General features: G+C 47.0%; 1 protein-coding gene across 1 annotated transcript in view; it reads left to right on the top strand.

The window, feature by feature from the left end:
* Positions 1-16,874, top strand: part of LOC142564769 (calmodulin) — a 32,660-nt gene extending 15,786 nt beyond the window's left edge. The window contains exons 4-5 of the mRNA XM_075675921.1: positions 6,550-6,792; positions 13,926-16,874. Of these exons, the coding sequence (XP_075532036.1) occupies positions 6,550-6,792; positions 13,926-13,954 (272 nt within the window). The 3' untranslated portion in view covers positions 13,955-16,874. The remainder of the gene's footprint in view (positions 1-6,549; positions 6,793-13,925) is intronic.
* The last annotated feature ends 8,031 nt before the right edge of the window (positions 16,875-24,905 follow it).

The raw sequence follows: 24,905 nt of genomic DNA on the forward strand, positions 1-24,905 counted from the left end.
TATACATAAATGCAAATATATATATATTATAGCAACGGTGCACCGGCCAGCGCTGCTCCGACTCGGCTGAGTGATCAGGCAAGTTTTATCATTCCTGACCTTCAATGTATGAATGACCTGCTCAGCATTCTCAAATGCAAATATTGTGGCGGCAGCAATGTCGGCATATAAAAATGCAAGAGATAGTATGGCCTTGCTGTGAAACTGTAAGCTATGCAGACTGTGGGGACGTCACAGAAGGATGGAGCTCTGTCGGTGGGTGGTGATCAAAAAGTGAATCTGTTCACAGGGAACATCCTCGCTGCTGGAGCCATGCAGTACTGGAACTCAAGCAGCTCTGAATGACATTTTTCTACCATGTCCGTAGCAGTCTCCATAATTAAACGTGGCAAGGATATTTGAAACGAAAGTTCACTCCTGCAGCAACTCCCGAAGCCAAAAAATTCACCAGCGAGTGCCCAAGGTCGGTTCACGAACTTTATAAAGAACTGAACATTAAAGGGACACAAAAGTGAAAAATGACTTCTTCCGCATCAGTAAATTACCGTTCTACAACACCAAAAGCACCGCTCATACGACAAGACATTTGGTAAGCCAGAAAAAGCATGAGAACAAAATACGGGTGGCGATGCCTACTCAAGTTCCTGCACCTGGGGGCTGTGACGTCTTAATTTTGATGGCGTCTTCTAGGGCCTACTAATTGTATATAGCGGTACAGGTTGACTACAATGTGTTCTAAAGGAACCAAATATTAAACACGGCAAGTTTCAGGAACCTTTATTCAGCCAACACGGCCAAAATGCGAAACATACTTTAGAATCCCTGACGTCACGCTGACGCACCGGCGCTGGGGTTTCGGCGCGAAATTCAAATACTGATACTTGTACCTTCATTTTCTCATCTAATAATCAAACTATTTTTTTAAATGACTGCCTGCAGGGTTCTCAAACAATGCTTCATTAGTCCAAACTGATTTATTGTTTCACTTTAGTGTCCCTTTAACAATGCCGACGTTTGATCGCTCGTGGATGACGCGCAGGCACTCACACCCACATTGGCGTGGTTGCAGTGATAGAATTCTTCACTCTGCTGTTACTCGACTATGTGGCATTGAGCAATTTCTTTGCCAGGTGTGAACGAGGGCTGAAGAAAAATGGACATACCAAACTTGGTAGGACAGCCACATGTGCCAGAAAAGCACTAAAAAGCTGGCAAAATGCAGGTGGAAGCAGCTGTTCTCCATTTTAACAGGTCTCTAAGAAAAAATGGCCTCAAGTACATGGCCGTTCTTTCAGATGGTGACAGCCGCACCCTCCTTGCTTTGGTTGCCCTGCCGACACTCGCCGCAGGAACGGGCGTCCAGGAGCTGTGATCTTAATGTCTAAAATTTAGTCTCTGCCCTTAAAGGGACTGACCACCAATTTTCATGGTGCCCATTTTCTTAGTGCATGGAAAGCTTACTGGTCAGTGTCTAATCTTGAAGTGGTAAAGGGGAAAATGCTGTGGAACATCCCTTATCACAATTTTTCTATCTGCAGTGAGGACGTTGTCATTCACTGGAAGCATGCCAGAAACAGTGGTAGGTGAACACAATAGCGATAAGCAGGCTTTAGTAGGAGGCAGACAAGTGCAGCCGTAGCTGGCGAAAAGTATCTTGTTTATCAAGCCGATGGTCCTGCGATTCATGTTCTGCGAAGTGTCAAAGTATTTCTACAATAACAGCTATGTGATTTGGTAGTTCCCTGTCCAACTGCTGTGATCATTAACCAGTGAAGAGCGTTCTTTAGTCAGGTTCTCGAAAGTGATTTTTACATGTGATACGCAGCTTTATGTGTTGGCTGTAGCCACGTGTGTTACATGCTGGCATCCATTTACGGCACTAGTCGATGGAGGTTTGTATCTTGCAGGGAGACCACACACCTTTGGGTACCTCCCCACTAGCGCATACAACAGCATATGCGCCGCCATGTATTGAGAGATGTAATCGCTGCTCATGTTAGCGTGGACTTCCTTTGCTTCGTAATACAGAATAAAGCTGCAAGCGTCTAATAGCATATAAACTGCAATCTTAAGCTATAAGTGTGCTGTACTCAATAGCAGTGGACTTAGGTGCAATAATGTTATGCATTACATTCGAAATAAGATTTCTCTGCCAGGCCACGACACTTACTGGTTTGAGATTTCCTTTGCGAATTTAAAATGGAATTTCCTACATCAATGATGAACAGTGTGCTAGATTCTGTTGCTATTAATCATGGTCATTTCATTTCTGTCAACACCTCGCAACACATTCTGGCCATTTATCAGCCCTTTTAAATGAACACACTAGCAGCATGCTAGCCACGCTTTGCTGGAGGGTTTTCGGGATGACCACAAAAGGCTCGCCTCTGCGCACCTCTGTTCAGTCTGTGCTGGGCAGGTGCCGCTAGTTCTAAACCACCTCACTTGAAAGCCGCAGCACACGGCGCTTCAAGAACCACTGCCCATTGCAACAAAATGCATCATTTTGAGAACACCATTTCTCGTTGCATCAGTTCGTACAATAAGGAAGATGGGGCAGCTATTCATGGCATCCAGGCTGCAAAGCACGCATGCACAATCTCGGACGCACAGCAGCGGCAGTTGGGAGGCCGTGAGCTGAACTTGTATTGCAGTTCTCATTCGTGCTAGGTTTGACAGGGGTCGTCACTTGTTGCGAGCCATAGAATGAAACTTTATTCTATTGGTAGTTGATTTTGGGTGAACAAATTGTAGCTGATGTTCATGTTGTAGGTGGCCGTGGCGTGCTTGGGTCAATTGGCCAGCTGTCACGATAGGATCTTGGGGAAGCTTAGGGCATAAATATTGCTGGAAGCTGTTAATTTGCGCACAGGAAATTCTTGCGGTTGTGCAGGGAAACGTGTTTGTTTTTCAAAGTGTAAGACACCACTGGGAAATCGGACCAAGAAGTAACGCAGAAATGCTGACAAAAACCTGAAGGACCACACTGTATTTACTCGAATCTATGCCGGCCCAATTCTAAGCTAACCCCTGAATGTCCGAAGACAGAAAAACAACTTGTTTATTTAAAAACTTCATATAAAAAAAGGCAGTGGCTTAGCTCGGCTATGCCAGGATATACGTAGCGAAAGCTAATGCATAGCATGGTTAGCCTTGGTTAATGTTGATTGCATGTCCAGGTTAGTCCAGTTGTCTAGCTATGTCGCGGCGTTCAGCCAGTCGTTTGGCGTGCTGTCCGTCTGTTTCCTGGGCGATTCGTTTCATCTTCATCTCGTTCAGATATCGATTCCAGGCCTCCTCCTGCTTATCAGAATTGTCGCCGTCCATATTGCCGCCTCAACTTTGGTTGCGGCACATGCGAGCTCTCCTTTTCAATCCTCCGACATGTTATCGGGCATGCGACGCAGCTGGCGAAGTGTGTGGAGGCGAGCGCAACGACGAGGAATGCGGTGCGACGTCATACCAAATGGCGGCGCCGGAAAGGCGCGGCGTTTCCTCTTCATCGTTCCGATATTGATTCCAGGCCTCCTCCTGCTTATCAGAATTGTCGCCGTCCATACTGCCACCTCAACTTTGGTTGTGGCACATGCGAGCTCTCCTTTTCAATCCTCCGACATGTTATCGGGCATGCGACGCAGCTGGCGAAGTGTGTGGAGGCGAGCGCAACGACGAGGAATGTGGTGCGACGTCATAACAAATGGCGGCGCGGCGTTTCCTCTTCATCGTTCCGATATTGATTCCAGGCCTCCTCCTGCTTATCAGAATTGTCGCCGTCCATACTGTGTGGCACATGCGAGCCCTCCTTTTCAATCCTCCGACATGTTATTGGGCATGCGACGCAGCTGGCGAAGTGTGCAGAGGCGAGCGCAACGATGAGGAACGCGGTGCGACGTCGTACCAAATGGCGGCGCCGGAAAGGCGCGGTGATGCACAGCGGCGGAACCCCTGTGGCTCGGTGCTACTAGTGGCACATGCGCAATAGTGACTAAAGAGCATGAAATATCCGCGGCGGGGCGCCCGTTGTGACATCATGTGCCTCCTCGGAGCACCGCCGCGGCGAAATTGCAAGTGCGCGGCCAGTAAAGCTTTCGCTTTAAAACAGTATTTGTTACGAACTTGCTGAGCTCTGCATAATCACTGCTGGGCTCGTACGCTTGCGAACGTGCACATGCGCAGACTGTGCGGCACGGCTCATACGTGTTGAAGCGCAGCGCAATCTCTGTGAACAGCTCCTCTATTATCGTGTACTTATCTTCCTTATCACTATCATCTCCTCGTTGCGCACACATATGAGGTGTATCCCATTGCCCCCTCCAACGACCGACGTTTTTCTCATCGATGCTGAAGTCCCACCCGGTTTGAACGTTTGACAATACCTCTGCGGCTAGCACAACTTTTTGTTCGTGCCATCGCCTGTTTGGTACCATTACAATAACGCCACGATGTACACACCGATACTTAGCCACCATACCTATACTACACAGGTAAAAATGGCGACATTGCTCATGTACTTCGGTTGGCTACTGGTGCGGCTAGTAGAGGCTGCGATACTGAGTTTTCTAGATGACTCTAGCCATGCACCATATTTTATCATTTTTTATTACAAACTGGCTTGTTGTTTAAGATTGTCGAATCTAAGCTGACCCTAGAGTTTGGTATATTATTTGAAGAAAAAAAAACATCGGCCTAGATTCGAATAAATACGATATTCACAATCGTTTTATGAGAGATCACTTATACGAGATTCGTACGACCCAGCACCAGATGTGTAGGCATGTATGGCCACCAGCGTTTATGGCTCTGTGCCAAGCTTGCGGTCAGTGCAGAGTGTTGGAAACGCATTTCGACGGACGCTTAAATGTAGCTGTTAACCGCATATTTCGGTAAGTCTGGTGCAGTCTCATAAAATCTTTGTGAAAGTGACAGTAGTCTCTAAAATGTTATTGCTCGAGAATACTGCCTTGTGTGCTTGGTACGTGTGGCCTGTGAAGTGCAAATGGCAATGAGAATGTGCTGCTTTCATTATGAAAGCTCACAAATATTTCCAGTCTGTGACAGGGAAATCTCCATTCTAAATTCTGCAAGTAAATTCCGCATGCAGAAAGCACCAGGGAAAGTGCGAGAACTGTGTTTCCAGACGCAGTTCCTGCTGCTTGCACATATAATAGGAAGGTTCTGATATTTCCGTGCAAAATCTGATTATTGTGCACAACCTATTACCATTTTACAGCATTCAGTGACTAAAAAAATATATTGCCGAAGGACGGTGACAGCATGCACTGCCGCGTGCGTTTCTGTGTAAGCAGCCAGACACTTGCTCATTCTGATGCAGCAACAGAGTTGCCACCTATAGATTGGTCTTCGCAAGCAACACAAAGCCTTGAGGATGTAACGACTAACTATGCAGCAAACTATGAACGGAAAATGATAGTCATGATATTTAGAAGGGAAGATGGCACTGTAGATCCGAGCGCAGATCATGCTAGCGGTATTCTAGTTTAGTTCGAGGTTGTTGAATTGGGTGGCACATGATTTTTGGTTCATTAGAGCTAACAGAACGAGGTCAAGGCAAGGGAGGCACTTGGGGATGGCAGGGGATTAGCTCCAATGATTAGACTAACATGGTATGAGAAAACTGACACCTGAAAAGGGTACCTGCAGTTCACTGGCAAATGCGTTCTTCCAGTGGGGCCTAAAGGGACACTAAAGGAAAATATTTAGTCAAGCTAAAGTGATAGGTAAACGCTTGGGAATATCTAAGGCATCAATATTGTGAACAGAGCTTTCGTAATCAACAAATTGAAATGCAGGACATGATTTGAGACTCCCCCTGGGACACTCAAGTACTAGCCTGACGACATAGGTAGGCGCTTCCATAATTCTGTAGCTAGTACTCAACCACTCTTAATAAGATCATATCATTGCATTGCATTATAAGAGGGAAGAACATGCTACTTGTGCAGTTTATTCTATTTTTAAAAGAAATAACTCATTGACGTTGCCCTTGACAACGGTGTGAGCGGCTGAAGGGTTTCATTTTCACTTGACTCTGCGATGCCCATGCTTTCGCATTTGTTTCGTTATCTCATAGTGTTGCTATGGTTTTGCTGGCTTGTGATACTCGCACAAACTGCAAGTAGCAGAGAATGCCCATGTGATGCCACGGGATTCCACGTGATGCCCGAATGGTCCACGCCGCTTGACCACGTGCAGCTGCAGCGGCAAATCCAATACCTGTCTTGGCTCAGTTTCTCTATGGAGGTGTGTTTGCGTTTGGAGAAAACAACCAGCGCTGTCTGTCGGATGATGTTTTACTTATCGATGGCAGTGAAGGATGGTGATGACATATGCGTATGCAACATAGCCACCCCTGCTCTGGAGAAGGCGATTCTTGGCATGAAACAAGCACTGTGAAGTTTCTGGAATGGTAATTTAACAGTCCATGTTGACTTAGTATTTGCCTTTAGTGTCACTTTAATAGGCTCGTGACGACGACGGAGTCATTGTTGGTGCTAGTAGGTCAAGTGGAGTTCTTGTTTAACTGCACAGGCAATGGGACGATTGACTTCCCCGAGTTCCTGACCATGATGGCGCGCAAGATGAAGGACACGGACAGTGAGGAGGAGATCCGTGAAGCGTTCCGGGTCTTTGACAAGGACGGCAACGGGTTCATCTCGGCGGCCGAGCTGCGCCACGTCATGACCAACCTTGGCGAGAAGCTCACCGACGAGGAGGTGGACGAGATGATCCGCGAGGCCGACATCGATGGTGATGGACAGGTCAACTATGAAGGTAAGTTGTGGTAGTTAGTCCAGGCAGCATGGTACAGCAAAACCTCATTAATAGGTAGTTGGCAGGGAACAGGCATCAGCTATGCACTAAGCAATGTACTAATTAACCGACAATGGCAGATGAGCGGCTATTGACTTACCGGCCAAAAAGACTTAATTCTCACTCAAACACACTGACAGACAAGTTTTATTTTCGAGCAAGCAGCAAGAAATGATTTCCACTTGCCGCGATGGCTGCGTCCTCAAACTCGGAAATGCTGCAAGCCAATTTCTCCATCGGACCCCCCACTTCTCTGAAAACACCCTCATAACAGTCAACACACTAGCCCCTTCGGATGCGGAAGGGCCATCATCCATGTTGATAACGACTTGGAAGCGCTAGAAGCTATGGGAGAAGAAAATGTATCATAGATACCATGTTTTCGTGTCGCTATCGGTGGCGGCTGCAGTCTGGGAAAGGTCCGCGCACTGCAGTTTCACTATCTGTGGTCTGCACGCACAGCATTTCAGATTCCACACTTGTACCTGCCGAGAAATGAAGTAAATACTACGCACCAACCATTCGGCATCCATTAAGCGACCTCGGCTTAAGTAGTCGGCCAATACATTAGGTTCAATGGCGAACGGGCAGGGGATTTGTCACGACTGTATTTACACCGGAATTGCTTATTAAGTAGCTACATATTAATGAGATTTTACTGTATTGTGCTGTGTGTCTATACTGGGATGTTCATAAAGTTTGCACTGTTTCAATGGAATAGTGCAAATAATGCAATGTTAGAACATCACTTTTGCAGAAGGCACTGTTAAGGGGGGGACGTGGCAATGAAAACTTTTTTATTTATGGAAGTAAATTGGTGAAATTTGACATGCAGGTGCGATTTGTTATGCTGATACAGTCGAACCCGACTATATCGAACCCGTTTACATCGAATTATTCTATATATCGAACAATTTCTGGACACGATATAGTTACAATGAGTATATATCGCAAAAATTACGCTTACATCGAACAAAAATAGCGACACCCGATATATCGAACGTCAAGCGGCGAAAAGTGCCCCCGGAAGTTGGCTTTCCCTCGCGGTGGCGGAGAAAACCCGGCTGCGTGGCTCCATCCAACCGCTCTCCCTACCGTGACCGCGCCCGACCGCACTGCCTCAGAGGAGCCGCCGGCACCCCACCTGCATAAAATGATCCTGGCCCGCCCACAGCGCTTGCTCAAACAGCCAATCAGATGCTCTTGCGCCCTCGTCGTGCAAGATGGCGAAAGCGCGAGTTGTCTCGCTGTTTTTGTGTGCGCCTTGTAGGCCTTCTCCCACAGTGTTGCCGTGATGAAGCGGCAGAATTTGCCTTTCGTCGTGAAGCTCGCAATCATAAATCGTGTCGAACGCGGTGAGAAGTCGGATGTCCCCGCAGAGTACAAGATTCCGAGGAGCACTCTCGGCACGATCTTGAAGAATAAGGGGGAGATTAGGGCTAAAGCGTCCAAACTCGCGACCCGGTGCCCGTGGCGCCCGACCCGTACGCACGGCCGCGTACGAGTGGTTAATCTGAAATTGCTTCAGCCGTGCCGACTTCCGCGTGCTCGGTGATGACCGTAAATTTTGATGAATGCGACGAAGCCGTTGCCAGTGTTGCCGAAGTTTGGAGCGAACTGTCAAAATTTCCGGAAGCTGTTGACGAATCGACGGTGGATGAGTTTGTGAGCGCAAATGATGTGTCGCGACCACGGGAGAGCCCGAAAACGAAGACTACATTGCCAACATCGTACCGAGCACAAGTGAAAGTGGGCACAATGAGGAAAGCAACGACGGTCCCACATCCTCCGAAATGATTGGTGCGCTCGCAATAGTCCGGTGCTTCTGCGCGAATGCGGAAAGTTGCGGCCTCAGCTGCTCAGACTCCTCAATGTGGAAAAGTGCGTGCGTCGTAGGCAGCGAAATTGCCAAAGCAGAAGAAAATGCAGGACTATTTCGTGCGAAACTAAGCTAGTTTAATCAATAAAGTGATTTTATAAATGGTATGTGCTTTTATGACATCCAATTATTTAGCAGGCTTATATCGAATTATGTTCTATATCGAACTGATAGGCGTTTTTTTTGAGAGTTCGATATAGCCGGGTTCGACTGTATCACAACTGAAACTAGTTTTGTGCTATTAGTTTTCAAGTTACCACAATTCACAGCCACTAATGGTCACCCCAAATTACACACAAGTTCACCAAGATTTTCACATCCGCATGTTCACAAAGGCCCATTCTGTGCAATAAAGCTATTGGTTTATTTTTTAAATGCCGAAATGAGCATTTTTTAACTTTCCTATGCATATTGTCTTACTAACGACTTTTGCAAAAAACCCATTATTCATTCGTTGTGAAATGGCACTGGAATGACTGAAAGCAACTGCACAAAAAATTAAAGCTGAGAAAACGGAGCTCGCAGTTTCATTAGTTGTAAACATTTAAATCTTTACTTTGAGCACCTAAAACCCACCTGGGGTGTAGTCCTTTGCCTGTGAGGGAGGACACATTATCTTTACATCTTGATGTAGTTTTTCGCTTTCTTACAGCAGTTTCGTGCAGCTTGGTTGCCTTTTTGATCATCATGCATACATCTGTCGTGCAGAGGTTGATGACAGCGCATTCAAAACGTCCGCTCTTGTGTCTCGTTGCGCAATCTATTTATTAGTGAGAGTTGGAGCTGAAACCTGCAGTTGAATGTTTGACGCAAAAACTTTGCTCTGCCGATGTCGCGTTGCTGTTGCCATAGCTTGCGAACGCACCATCACCATAGCTCGCAAAACACGCCTGTGCTCGAGAATGCGCCGTCACCATAGCTCGAGGATGAGCTTTCCCGGTCACCTGCGTGTGCCGGTCATGCCTGGTGCTGGTCGCAATTCGGACTCTTTAATGCCGTCGGGTGCTGCGAGCCCAGAATGGAAATGCGAGGTGGCCAGGCCAGGAAGTTGTGCAGAGTTGTGCTAGTATAGCCTGCAGTGCGTAAAGTGGACCTAAACTACAAACGTCCTCATCTGATTGTTGTATCCTTCTGAACCCCCTCCGCTACTTGTAGTTGCATGCTTTTACAGTCGAACCTACTTATAACCGGGTTGCATGAAAAAAAATTTTGATGGGGGATGGGCGTAGCGTAACTGTAATGGCGGGGAGGCCAGTTCTCCTCCCCACCGCCTTCCTCCATCTAGCTTCTGATTGACTCGTTTAATTGTTCAACTCTGCTTCCTGTGCGCTCCGACTGCGTGTTAACAAGCCGCGGTAGTCGGCGTTCAAGACTGGCACTGCTATAGCAACTGCAAAGAGGGGTCACGGGTAGCAAGTGACATACGAGCTCTGCCGAGGCATCGCTTTGGTGGCCCTGAAAGGCGCCTTCTAAAAAATGCGGGAAGGTTGCCGCGGCAGCATCTCAGCTTGAGAAATCGAGAAGAAACACTAGGACGTGATCATGACAAGCACCTAGCCGCATGCATCCCACTGGCTTGCACGAGAAAGCCAAATGTCTGTCAGCCTTGCTTGCTTTACGCAAAGCTTGCCGACATCCTTCTCCAGGTCATGCAGGTACTCCACGTAGTGAAGCGGAAGGTTCCTCACAAAAACAATCTTATGAGAGACTGAATAGTCTACAGGACCTACCGCGGGGCCAATGTTTAGGCAGCTTGCCCTACTGCGTCAGCGCTGCTTTCGTGGCCATCACTGCCGCTATCCGACGCAAGCACGTTCGCAGCGATAGCCTCACCGGCTAGAAGCACTTCACTTTCAAATTTATAGCGGTGCGCTTTCTTTTCACTGCCAATGTCTCGCATTGCCGATGATTGGTGGACGAATCGGCCATCTTCCGTTTCGGCGGCGAGTCGAGTGAGGCTGAAAAACAGCTTAGCCAGGAATTACTTAGACGCAAAGAACAAAGACAAGCGCAAGTGACTTAATCCGTTAGCAGAATTGCGCAGAATGAGGGCCATAGGATAAAGAACCAACTGAGCGCCTAGCAAGCAATCTAGGAGCAGCGCCGGCAGCGTTTTCAGCACAGTTGGTGCGGTCCATTCGTGTTTCGGAGGGTGGCATGGTGCTGAGCTATGGGCTCAGCCCATTTGTGTTCAGAGGGGTGGAAGGGCTATGGGAGAGATGTGCACGAGGCTGGCGTGCGTCTCTCATTGAGAGAAGCGCATGGCGGCAGTTGAAGTGGCGGGCGATCACAGCGCCAGTTGGGGTGGCGGTCGATCGTGCAGTGGTTCACATTTCGCATTCCATTACCTTTCAGCATGGACACCCAGAAGCTCGACTTAATTGTTATTTAATGCGGCACGGGGACATAGTAGTGAGTGGGTTATTTCCCCATAGAAAACATGCAAAAGTTCACAATGCAGCAGCCTTTCATTATAACCGATACATTGTTAAAACTAGTACCACTATCAGTGGGTTCGACTGTACAACTGCTTGTTAGGTCGGTTATATTCCTGCCTTGATCTTGGGTCAGCTTGTGCCCTTAAGGGGGGAGGCTACCCTGGAGACCGAACTTTTATTTTTTAAGACATCCGGATGAAACTCGCACCACACCACCGAACTATGAGGAACTGCAGTCTCATGAGGATGTGTTTATTAGTTCGAGTTGTTGAGGTCTACTAGGTGGTTCATGTATATGCCTGAAGAGCCTGGAGAAATGCCAGGGCAACGTACGAAGCTGAAATTCACTGTGATGGTCACTTGATAGATATCCCAGGGGGCTACAAAGCCTTTTTCTTTAATTTCCCCTCCAAAAAATTTCAGCACAACTTTGAATTTGATGTAGCCAGTAATGACCACATTCATAAAAAATTAATTGCTTATTACGAGTTAACTGCACCAGCTTTCAAAAAATGAAGCTTGTTACCCCCTGGCAAAGTCATTCAGGAACAGAATAAAAAATTACGCCGCACAAATCTGAAGAGCGGTTCTTGAGATACAGTCGCCGACCGTTTATTCGGACCTCGCGGGGACTGCGGAAATGTCCGAATAAACAGGTGTCCGAAAAAGTAGATCAAGAAAAAAAAAATGAAATCCTTTATTTCCACGCACTTATTCGGGCTCGGCAGTAGGCTTGAAGAAATCGTGAGTGCGCCGTTGCACGCTGTTCCGTTCACACGCAATCAGATAAGCCTGAATCTCGGAGAGGGTCGTACGGTCATAGGCGGCTGAAGGCACAGCCACTGCTTGTGCACTCTCTGCATGCGACGGCAGCGTAGCACATGGTGTGTCATCTTCAGACTCGGGAGTCATCGTCCGGCGGAGCAGCAGAAACCTGACGACCGATCTCGCCGTCGTCGAGTTCTGCGCATGTCAGTACAGCAGTGTCAGCACTTGTGAAACTGTCAAATGAGACGGTGTCCGGAATCGCAATGCAACCACTGCGCAGGTCTCGGCAGAATATTTTCCGCGTCAGTAGGGAGCACATCGGAAGGCGACAAATCTTAGGCCTCCCGGCACCCGCTTGCCGGCACTCCCCAGCGCAGTCTGCGCGGGCACTGTCGGCGCCATTAGACACTTGACGCGATGTTTCCGTACGCCGTGTTGGATCACTGAAACCTCGACACAGCACACAACGCAAACACCACCGTGCCGACACCGGTCGCACAAACGAAAAACGTGCTGCTCGCAGCGTCGTGCGCGAAAGAAAGAAATCAGCTGCTGGGTTGTCTTGACATGGCTTACTAAGCTGAAACCGGAACTGCTGTACGACCACTCTATCGAACCAGGCAGAAACGATGATGATGATTGGGGATTTCCAGTAGCGCCACTTCGTGGGGCAGCAAGGAGGCTCCGTTTAAAACAAAAATGGCGTTCAGCAAGTCGAACTATGCGCCGGTCAGAGTCGGTGCATGATGCCCTCGATTGAGTTGGCTCAAGGAGTGTCCGAAAAATCAGACGAGGGCTTGCAAGGTGTCCGAACTTTTCAGTTGTTATACATTATGGTCTATGGGTAGAATAGCGGTGCCGCGAAGCTGACCGAATAATCGGGCATGTCCATGACCACTACTAGCGAAGAAATCAATTCTGACAGGCCTTAAAGTTAAACACACGTTTTTTATTAGAAAGCTCCTGCGGAGCTTCTAATTAGCTCTTGCAGCTCCAGGCACTCAGTGTGTCGGATTTCAGACTGCCAACAGCCAACAGTACAGTTCTGCCGCTGAAAGCGTCTACGCAGTCGGCACTCGCTGTGGAAGATCGATGCTCGTACAAGTCACATATTGCGCTTCTGCACACCGAACATGTGCATTGCCTTGGGCTTCGCTGCCGGCATCACATGCAGCAAAGAACTAGCGAAAAAAGAAAAAAGCTGAGAAAATAATCTAAAATATAGTGCAAGGCGATGAGCAGCTTGAAAGCAGGCATCTGTAGAGACAAACGGAGCAAGGGGCAACGACGACGCGAGTGCGGCGGACACAGCAGCCAATGGCAGGCGCGCTTTAGCTCGCGGGATTTGAACGCGCTGCTCCAACCAATCGGCGCTCCGCATCACATCGCAAGAAGACGCCAATAGCGCTTCAAACGCGCCGACGATGCCATTTTGCAAGGCGGCAAAACAAACAATTCACGATTACAGAACAGGTAGTTTGAGACATACAACCCAAAAATATTGTTTTTCAAAAAGTGACTTTTCATGATTTTTCGGTTTTCGATGGCCGTGTCCCCCCTTAATTTGAATTTGTAATTTTGTGATCTTTTTTTTTTTTTAAGTGTTTGCTGGGTGCAAGTGTTTAGCTCTTGAGGTTCATATGGTTGCTAGGAATGAAATGGCTGGTAACTCTGCGGAAACTACTGCAAAGTTCAGCCGCAAACAATGATAGTTACCATGTTTGAAGAAAGTTAGGTATGCAGACATCAGTACAAGAGGGAAATGGATAACGGTTGTCTGTTTCAGTCCTCTTGGTCCATGTCTGCAAGCCTAACTTTTTCCAAAAATTCCTGCCAACTAGCTCAACTTTCTCTCATTCTAAAATAGTGAGCAATTTCTGCTCAGTTATTTTATTCATTGGATTGAACAGTGTTCTAGCGCATCTGTAGATATGCCTTTAAAGTAACAAATGTGCATTTTGAGGCTTACCTTTTCACACTGACACCAATCTTTCTTTTCTCTTTTGCAGAGTTTGTAACGATGATGACTTCGAAGTGAAGAGGCTTTCCTGGGGGGTAAAGTTGAGGGGGGAAAGAACTACGGAGGTCCTGTTGTAACGCGAGGCTGACGACGAAAAAAAAAACTGACGTGCGGAGGCTTTTCCCCTCGCGGAAGTCCTGCCGTCACCCCCACTTGTAATTAATGCCGACGACAAGAGGAACAGAAAAAAAGTATATATAAATTTTGTCGCCCTTTTTTACCCGGTTTATTTTAATTTCCTTTGCATTTTTCACTCTTTCTGATCTTTTTTTTTACCTCTTCTCCCTTCCTTGTTTCACATCTTGCGAAACAACCCGTTTGAAGCGCAGAAACACTGCATAGCTAAGACCTGTTGCCAATCATCGACTCCCCCCTCCCCCTTTCTCGCCTCAGTTCCCTCTATCGTAGACATGCCTTACATCAATTAACGCGTTTTTGGCAAAGTGTCTCTCACCACGTCTGCCATGGGAAGGTGTTTGTGAGGGTGTTGGCTTTCCACCAAAACAGCCGGTTTGATACTGAAATAAGAGGGGAGAGGGGGTAGGCTGTGACCCGCTGACCTCTCTTCCGACGCTTCACTTTCCCCCTCCATGCCCACTACCCCCACTCTGTTGGTCTCTTTCCCGTGTTTGGCGGGTTGTACATCTATGGCTCTGCAAAAAAAAAGTGTGTACTATAGAGAATGTGCTTGTTGGTGTGAGGTGGTGAAGTTAAGACCCTCCCCTCCCGATTCCCACCCCAGCCTCTCCTGTGGCCCAACCTTTTTCAAGACCTTGCTCGTGTGGGTCGATAGGGATGGTGTGGGTGCGGGGTTGAGAGTGGGGAAGACTTCGATTGGATTCGGGGCTAGACTTCCGGCCCTCCACAGTTTATCCGTTGTTTGCCAGAGCTCATTCCCTGGCCTCTTTCGGTTTTTGCTTATCAGGTGGGCATTCCGACCACCTGCCGGTGATCAGCACGTACCCCCTCCCCCCCAAGCCCCCCAATGCTTGTATAGCTCTTTATTCTTAGTTGCGCGAAAGCTTCCAGTGATTTGTGCCCCTCTCCACGACAAGCATTACGCATCTCCTCTCTGGTGTAATGCCCGCTTCGTTCCGACAAAAAAAAAAAACACATTTTTTATTTCAACACTTAATCGCCTTCTGCGTCGTAGGTGTGTGTGCCAAGACTGATGCCTGATTGAGTGTGATGCGAAGGATGCAGTTGAGGTTGAGAGGGTGTGCGGTGCAGTTTTCCAAAGTTGGCACAAGTTGAGGTTTAAACGTCGATGCCACTCCTAGTAAAGTGGTGAACTGTGCACCTTATTCTTTCTCATTTGGGCGTGTTTTCTCTCTCTAGTTTCTTGCACTTTCTTCTTGGCATGGGTGGCATTTCGATTAAGGGGACTTTCGTTATTGTCTGACGGACACAAAATAGATCTTGCACACACCTTTCCTTTTAGTTATTTTTTTTTTCTTTCTTAGGTTTTGTTTTGTCCTAGTGAATTTTTACAGCATTTCTCTCTTGCATTGCGCCGCCGATCCGTTAGACCCTGAACAGGACACTGTGCTGATCACGTTTGTACGAGGGGAAACGATGCTGTGGCAGGACCTCGTCTCCTAGGGCCTGCACCGTTCGAGTGTTTCCCGATAATTGCATTTGTGGTTGTCGCCGCATTGCTTCCATCACCTGTTTGTCCAGATGTGTTAATTTATTGTGTCAAATTCACTTTCTGTTGCGTTTAATATCTCTGCTCTCATCCTTTAGTTTTTGCCGCTGTTCCTTTTGAAAGCAGGTAACCATCAAAGGAGTCCTTACCTGTCTGTCTATTTGCCCCCACCCCCCACTTTTTTCTTTTTTGGGGGGGCTTCTGCGAGCATACGGCTTGCTTCACCCCCTTTTTTGTGCACTTTTTGTGACTTTGGAATTCTAGGCTGAGGTCTTTGACAAGGAAAACATTCCATGATTTCAGAGGTTGTTGGAGATGGGGGTGCCATCATTTTCTTTTTTTTTCCCTGGGTATGTGTTTGTTTGTGATTGCCTTTTTCCGATTAGAATTTTAGTCCATAACCCCGTGCAGCATCAGTAAAGATGCCATTATTATGTAGAGGTGGAGTTGTCTCGTCAGTTTTCGTATGTCTCGCGAACAGCTTGCCAGCCACGTTAGTGGTGCTGCCGTTCCTCAGACAGCATTGCCGTTGGACTCGCTCCCAACTACGCTAGCACTTGCTAGCGGTCAATGTCCACTTGTGGTGTTCACGCTTCTGCGACAATGCCACCAAATTCTTAAATTTTCTTTTTTTTTCCTGCAAAGAAGTAATACTGCGGCGATGCATGCCTCGAGTCATATCGTTGCCACGTGCATGATGATCATGTTTGGCTTCTCAATGCTAGGTTCCATCTCGTCAGTGCGTTGTCCAAATGTGGTGGGGAAGGACTTCTATTTTTTTTTTTTTTCGGGGTTTTTTGGAGGCCTTGTGCAGAAACGCTTCCACCTTCGGTAGGTATAGACACGAGAAACTCGCTTACTTCAAAACGCTTTTCAGGGCCTTTCTCTCGCTTCATCGATTTCCTGAAATCCATTTTTGAAGAATTTTCACCCAAAACAGACACACACACACACTTTATCCTCTCCTCCCCTTTCCTGTGCCCAGATCCTCTGTCGAACAGTCTTCGAAGATCTCTCATATCCAATCGCCTTGGTTAGTTTGTGTGCTTGGTGCTCCGATAACACACTACCCTCTCCTTTCCCGAATGAACTTATACATCGCGCACCTGGAGAAAAAAATATATATACGTTAAATGCGGACACCCACAGGATATATGATGCATTGTAATTTCGAGCGATGGTTGCTTAACGTGAGGTTATAAAAGGGGAACGAATAAAAAAAAAAGGCTTGGCAAAGTGCGGTGTACTCTGAGAGCGGAAGAGTTTTTCAATAAACAATGCTTCACCTTTTTTGGGTGGTTTGGATCGATGCTCAAGGGTAGAGGATCTGCTGCAAACTGTGTGGAGCTGTAACTTGCCGTTGTGTGAACACTGCAGTTTTTGTTTTTTCACGAGCACAGCTTGTGGTGGTGCGGATACCATACCAACGGCCTACATGTCGAAGGACAAGGAAATTTTTTTTAATGCAAGCTCCTAGTGATGCTGGTCAGCAAGAAACTGTTTACCCTAAGATAGTACCATGTTCATCTGCACTTTTTTTAAGGTACTTGCTGGCCGTGGCTTACTGACGCTGCATTTTTCATGCTACAAGTGATGCAAGCCCACTGAGCCCAGCTTAACCTGCCCGGCCGAAGGAGATTGGCACAATTTTTTCTGCCATGTCCATACCCGAGTGCAGAAAATGTTCTGCAGCATAGCCTGGTTTGGTTAGAGTTGAAAGAAAGAAAACTTGGGAGGAGGCTTCAGCTTCACATTTAAGAGTGCAACACAATATCATTCAAGAATCCCAGACTGCTTCTCGCCCTTCCCGGCGACTGCAGCTTGCGTAATCGTGTTTCCCAGGAAATGGTGGTAGCAAACGCTATGCAAGAAGGTTAGCATTTCCGGTGGAAATGCGGCCTCTTGTGTGCGCCAATCCCAGAGGTAGTGCACAGCCACGCCAAGAAGATTGCATCATTTTCAGCTTTGTTCTCATTTCGCACTTTTGTTATTCTAGTCAGATAGTCTGAGATTTGACATAAAAAGCATTTGCTGGTGGTGTTTTGTTTCACGACATTCGTTTGTGGGCTGTCATTCTCGAAATTCTGAGGAATGACCTTGTCAAGAATGTAAGACGTTATGAGCAGCTTTAGTGATAGAATGGCGAGGCAATATAACCCGCATATTGGCCTCGAGCTCCACCACTGGAAAAGCTGGCGCCACCGTCGGCGTGACGTGCTAGGAGGGATCACGTGGACATAGCGGCCGCGTCGGCTGCTTCGGGAGCACTGGAGAGAGCTGAAAATGATTTTGAATTCCCTTGTATGCTGCGGTCTTCATTTAGTGGCGAAATTTTCCCGCTTCGAGTCTCTCCTTTACAACGCTTGGACGCACTCCAATAGGTAACGGCTGCCTTTGAAGGCGCGCAACATGGTAGGCTACTGCTCGGTGCCGCAGGGCTGGACACACGTAACGGAGGCCGGTGTCAGCCTTATTCACACGTAGCCGCAGGACAAGAAGCTGCATGAAGCTTGGCACACAAAACATAAAACCGGCAAACAGTCATTGGCTACATCTCGGGTATGCAGCAAGCACAGACGCGAGGAAGATTTCTGCTACGGCGCCCGGTCGGCGATGTTCTGAAGACGCGCACTGGAGACGCTCGCCCGAGTCTGCTGCACGACTATGTCATGACGGTTTGGTCTATCAACTTGTCGATGTTACAGATACTGGCAAGTTCGGTGGAGTGGAAAGGCAGTGGTAAGAAGCACACTTAAAAAAAGCATGGCATATGGTCATGTTTGTGTTCTGAATTAATACACTGGATTACAAATAAGAAGCAGCGGGAAATCGCACACTGAGAACGCCGATAAACATACAGTGCGGCGCAACTCGAGAAATAATATTGAAACGTCCAATAATTTAGAAGAAAAAAAGACTAAATCGTCGCGATGGCACATCAGTCCCCGTAGGTGTCAGTCTCTACAATGAAATTATTTTTAACAGCTCCAATAGCGCCGACGCAACAATGGTTGCTTGTATACTATCAAGTGCTCACATTCTGCGGCCTAAAGCTCATGGCACGGTGCGAAAACGCGCACGCGGCGAAACCGAAACAGTGCGCGGACAAGCATGCAGACGCGCAGTCGGTCGCTGTGAATCTGTGCGATCGCTGCATTGAGGCTTCATTCTATTACGCTCCATTTAGTTATACAAATACTATAAGAGCATATTTCAGTTTGCTCTCAGCGTTTACCTACCTTTCATGCAAGAAGCCGGTTCGGGAGACTCCATCACGGCGACCGCGCGCAGTGGCGTTCACTGTACGTATTCGGTAAAGAGATAGCGTCTGGAAACGATTGTGTGCTTTCAGTTTGCCCAAGATTATTATTTAGACAGTAAACAACTTCTCTCATTTCGAAAGTACTTACAGAAATGTCCGGGAGAGCTCGCATGTGGCATTTTCAGTGAGCGCTGACAGCAAAACCTATGAGGAGCGCGCCGCGCGATCCCTCGTACTACGCCAGCGAAGCGCTTCCGATAGATGGCGACTCCGTAACTCCTCGCCGCCAATACTGCATAGCATATAGCAAGGCATGGCATAGACCTATACTTACACATATACGGAAATGTTCTGTCACGGACAGCTCTGTTGCCACTGGATTTTCTGTGACATGGGGCTCTTGATCGCATTAAAATTCCATTCTAATGCAGTTTTCAATCTCTGGAAGTGACAAGATATGACATTTAACGTATTTGGTCATATTGAAGTGCTCTGGCAGTGCCATTAAGTATTAAATTCGTGCAAAACTGCGTTAAAGCTGTATCAAGAGAACAAGTGGGTGAAATATCAATAAACCAGTCTTATTGTTTTTGTTGGAGCACGCTTGTGCTAGTAACACATGAGTGTTTTAGTTCGGCGTTTTTACGCTCCGCTTAGCCGCAAGCGGGCTAGCGGAGCAGGCTGCGCAGCAAGTTGGCTAGCGTTGGCATCAGAAAGGATTGGATTGGATGCAGAAAGCAAGCTCACTGGCTACCACGTGGTTCCCCAAGACTGTGCTTTATTTTCCACTGGATAAAATGGACCGGTAACGCATTACAAGCACACATCTATGTACTTCATGGACAAATAAGTTATATATATGTCTTACTTTATAAAAGTGATGAATCTGTTTTTTATTTTCTTTAATTACCCTGAATTTGGCCAGAGGGCGCTGCAACTACGAAAGGGCTGCTCCGCTACTCTAAACGTATAACTAAAAAGTGAAAATTGCCCGCTGCTCTTCTGTGGCTTGGCGGGGCAACTCTGAGCGAAGCGTACCATAAAGACTCTCTAAACTAAACCTCCAGTTGCTGTCTTGCATGACCTCTTGGAGCACTTCTGGAATGCTCTGAAACAACAGCATCAGTGTGCAGTTACTGTCATGTGCTAGCTGTTCCAACGCATGCGAATCGCTAGACTTTGCCGGCACATAGCCTTGGCCCCCTGTCCCTAGTGCCGTGTCGAAACAGGCTCGACAAATACTGAGACTTAACGTTATTGGCGTACTTCATGACAGAAGTGTACTGAGAATTGGTCATTGTACGCCTTTTGGTGCTGCAAGCTTGAGGTGCTTTGCTGCAGTAGTGTTTAGCCGTCGAAGTTTGTGTTGTCCTACGTAAATGTGTGCACCGCTTGCCAATTCACATGTGCCCTAATGTGCTTTGCAGTAAGGGTTCTCTGTGAAACGCTGCCTGCTTGGTGGATGCTGCCATGTCCCCTAACCACATTGCACCTTGAGCTTAGCCTACATATTTCAGCAGTTTAGCAGGTGGGCCTCATAAAGGCTCAACTAAAGCTCTTTGATATTTCTTACTACTGCAGTTCTATACTAGTCATCAATTCAGACATACGCTCTTGTTGGCTTGCTCTTGTGGCTTGTTGGCTTGTTCCAGTTGCACTGAAACAAGCCGCATAGGGGGTGCCACATTTCCTGGTCTAGGGACTATCCTTAATGCATGACTTCCACAAAGGCTCCCATGGAACAGAATAAAGTACTTGCAGTGTAAGGAGGGGGCAAGCAAAGATTACTTGTGCTAGGAAAATTAACTTGTGCTGAGGGCATAAATGTCTAGTAAGGTGGCACTGCTGCAGCAGATTATGCAATTTCTTAGGCCTGCTGTAGAGGGATTGCCTCATGCAAATGGTTGGACATTCAAGTACGGGTAGCTAGGTTTCAGGCATGCTGGTTTGTTAGGAATTTTCCAGCTCAATATGCATGTAGGAACCATGCATTGGGATTGCATCGACGCAGCATTTAGAGAAACTCTGTTGAAACAGCGTGCAATATCTGCGAACTATTTTTGGATATTGGCACATCTGCATACTGCACAACACATTGGAAACGCGGCCTCGATGCCAAAGACCTCTTCAGTGCTGGCAAAGCATTGAACCTCAAGCAAGAGAAATTTGTTTCCGAAAAACTGTGGTGGGACGGATGTAAGCTGGTGGGCCACCTTGTTTCTTTATACTGAAATATGGGCAAATGGAAATTCGTCTGAGAGAAAGCTCTAGCTCGGGCGAAACTCCGGTTCCGCCTATTTACACACGTAAAACTCTGAAATGCTTTTCTGAGTTAACCACTGGGCCAATTTTATTGAAATCTGTTGCATTTGAGAGAAAAAAAAGCTCATTTCTAGTAACTGTTGGAAGCAGAGTTTTGATTTAAGGCCTGAATCCTTGGAGGAAGCTTTTAGATTGGTGAGATAAGAAGAAATTGACAAATTTTAGCTCTGCGCCAAGAACAGATATGGCAGTTAACATCCTTTAGAGCATCCAAAGCAGACAAATTTAGCATTTTGTTTTATATCTTCCATGAATTTGCTGCATTGTTTACATTGGTTTTGCAGAAGTCCTGCTCACGTACTAGTGGTATGGTTTAGTGATGTGCAACACATCAATTTTGCCTGCTTTAAACATACTATATATGCAACTTGCAGTATTGCGGTATTTTTTTATTGCTGAGTTAAGGGTTGTTGGCTTGGTCGTTTAGTTTTCTGATAATTCTCGATTTTTTGCAATTTTTATAGAAGAATCAACGGCAGGAATCGGAAGATTTGCTCTTGCCTTGAACTTTTTTTAATGCAACAAAATTTAACAAATTTGGTTTTGCGGTTGCCGAGAAAAAGGATTTCTCCTTTCCCACATGTTTAAATAGGAGCCCCCAAGCTACAGCTTCCTCTTACGATGAATGCTGTAAACATGCTCGCGAATGAAGTATCAAAACCATTATTAGCATGAGGTTTATTCGATTTATAAAAGGTGAAGGTGGTGCCAGACGTGGTGTGCCGGGCTGCACCGCGGCAGCACCTCGCCTTGCACCCAGTTCAACCGAACCCTGCACCGTTGACAGGTGCATAAAAACTTGACTGAATCGAATAAACCTGTAGTCGCCGTTGGCCAGGCTGGTAACTGGACCAAGCAGCCTTCTGTAGGAGCAAGCACGAGGAGCAACTTGAAGCACCGCAGGTATGGCAGCACCATCGGTAACGATAAGCTTTCTGTGCGGGCTTTTCTGACGGTAGCCGCTTTCTTACAAAATTGCAACGTCGCCACGTGATGCGCACTCCTGCGCCAACAGCCGCGAGATTTCTCCCCCATAACCACAAAGGATGGGCACGTACATATGCTCTTTCCAGGCCGTCGGCATGCATAGATACAAGTTGTGCATATCTTGGGCGAAGCGAAGCAGTTCAAGTGCATAGTAGAACTACGTGCAATGTGCGTAAGTTTATTGATTTTAAAGCATCAAATGGGGGGCTCATTGAGCGCTAAGCCTGTGTCTGTGGCAGTTAAACGGCAGCTAAATTCCTATTGGCTGCGATGCGTCACGTGTGCACCTCAACGGAACAGAGCAAGCAAAAGGGAGCACTTGCTGGCCGCGCCAGCTGTTCGTGAGGTCATCGACGTCGCCCTCGCTCTCGGAAGGGTGCATTATCCGCATGTTCCTTTCCCGCTCATGCTCTGCCCCAAGTTTGAACTTCACCTCGGTAATCGCTATCAAGAAATTAATGTCTTAAACAATAAATTTGAAAGGAAGAACATTAGTGGAAGCAAGTTTTGCACCTACGACCCCGCGCTCAGGAGCAGTGTGTGCTACCCACTGGGCTAAACCAGGCGCAAGCGTCTCAACGCGCTTGCTTGCCCGCAAGGAGTTCTTAATTCAGACCACTTAGCGGCGTTCAATTAGACATTAATGCTTTCGCATTCACAGTTAGCACGAAGTGCATAAGTGTCCTCAGATGTCGTAATGGTTAAACTGATGCGAGAAGTTCGTCGAGGAAAGAGTGGTTACGAGATGTCTGACAGAGAAGTATGATACATAAGCAGATATATTTAGGCATTCTATACTCCGAATCGGATACATATTCTGTAGTGATGGTCAAGTATATGCCCATACCAAGTGGCACATACTCGGACGGGCAAATAACGGGTAGTCCAAATATATAATAAATTTTAGAAGATCAAGGAAGCTGTCTGAAATCATATGGAGGTATGTGCACTTCGGAGAAATTTGTGAGCTGGCTCATGCAAAGAGGACAAAATTATGGCATAAGTGGGTGTGAAAGAGTTTTCGTTTCAATTCAAAGAAGTGTACCTGAAACCACCCATTTCTGGGTATGAGCCAGCGTTTGGAGGCAAGACACACTGCTCTTGGTCATCGAGTGAATTGTCCACCGTACTTGCACCCTGGTTCACCGTAGGAGGTCTTCTAACTTAACACCGACATTATGCTTCCAGGTTTTAGGTTGCGCTCGATCATTTTAATACACGTAACCGAGGTGTGTTTATTAGCACTCATTTGTCTGTTAAAATTCCGTGACATATAAGCCAGGGCATCTTGTGCCACATTAAGCTGCCCAGGAATGTCGGAGGTAATATACAGGTGGTGCCTTTCCCATTAGGAGATTCAGACAAGCCAAGTTATGTTACCTCCGACATTCCTGGGCAGCTTAACGTGTATATATGTGTATATATATATATATATATATATATATATATATATACATACATACACACACACGCGCACACACGATTTTGTCGTGTTCTACCATTTTATTACCCAGAATGCGGGTGCTCCCACTTCTTTTTTAACATTCAGTGCTGTGTAAGCAGGTTTAATCGGTGAGACAGCACCGAAGCCTGTAAAGTGAATGGTACAGCCGCACAATTAGGCCCTGATTGTCTGCAGATCCACAATGCTGACATATTCAACACCAGGCTTCGTATCTGATGGAAGAGGAATGTGATCACTAATAACGTACAGAGGCAAGGTAGAATACAACGCAGCACTGGAAAACTTACTGCCATAAGATCTGGATCTTGCTCCGCAGGAATACGAAGCCGCCGAAGTCTGCTGGACATGTGCGGTTTTGACAGCTGCGAGGGTGGCACCCTTTTCAAAACAGATCATTTCTAGTCATGGCAGACCAGGCACATCTAGAGACCCTTGTTTGATGTGCAACACTGGTAGTTGACATACTCTACCTCGTGATAGGAGCACCACGCCTTTAGCCACCACTAGTGCAAGATTAAAAGCAGGCTACCTCAACCATCTGCCCAGCGAGTCTTCAGTATTACACAAGGCCCCAAGGGGAGCGACAGGTGAGTACTTCTTGGAGACCATCTTTGCGCAGTGTTCAATTGCCCAGACCAAGTTCTTCTTGCCTCTCTCCTTCCTTCCCAAGCAGTCGCCAGAAAGTAAGAGGGGAAGTCGTATACATTTTTTACACGTGTTTAACGACAACTTGGAATTGTGGTCGCAGAAAGCTTTGGTTAAAAAATCGTGTTGTAGAAGCACACCTCAGAAGCAACACAGTTCTTTGTATCAACTTCACTTGATGTACCAGTGTGATCAAAAGCGATTGCCCAGCTAGAAAGTGCTCCTTAACGAAGCACTATGGGATTGTCGCCAATTGCAAGCGTTCATGACTGTAGTATTACTAACATACATGCCTACAGATGTCATATTCTTAAAGCTGTACTAACATTGCTGCCACTTCTAAAATTGCTGAAAGATAGGTCTGTTCAATCCGCCTGCACCATTTGAACAGGCCTACCAGGTGCTGCACCCGATCATTCATTTCATCAGTGCAACAGTGGTGCTGTTTTTGAACCACGCTGTTCATTTTAGAAGGTGCAGGGCTGGTTCATACTTTTGCTGCACCTTTGCTCCTGTCTGTGGCGATTTCGTGCAGACCTACAGGCACGAGCACCATCGAAGCCCCGTTTACATGCATCTGCTGTGTCTACATAAGCGCAGGGTGTATTTACGCCTTGGAAGCCGATCATGCCACCGTTTC

The sequence above is a fragment of the Dermacentor variabilis genome, chromosome 11, assembly GCF_050947875.1.
Source record: "Dermacentor variabilis isolate Ectoservices chromosome 11, ASM5094787v1, whole genome shotgun sequence".
In the NCBI taxonomy this organism is placed as follows: Eukaryota; Metazoa; Arthropoda; class Arachnida; order Ixodida; family Ixodidae; genus Dermacentor; species Dermacentor variabilis.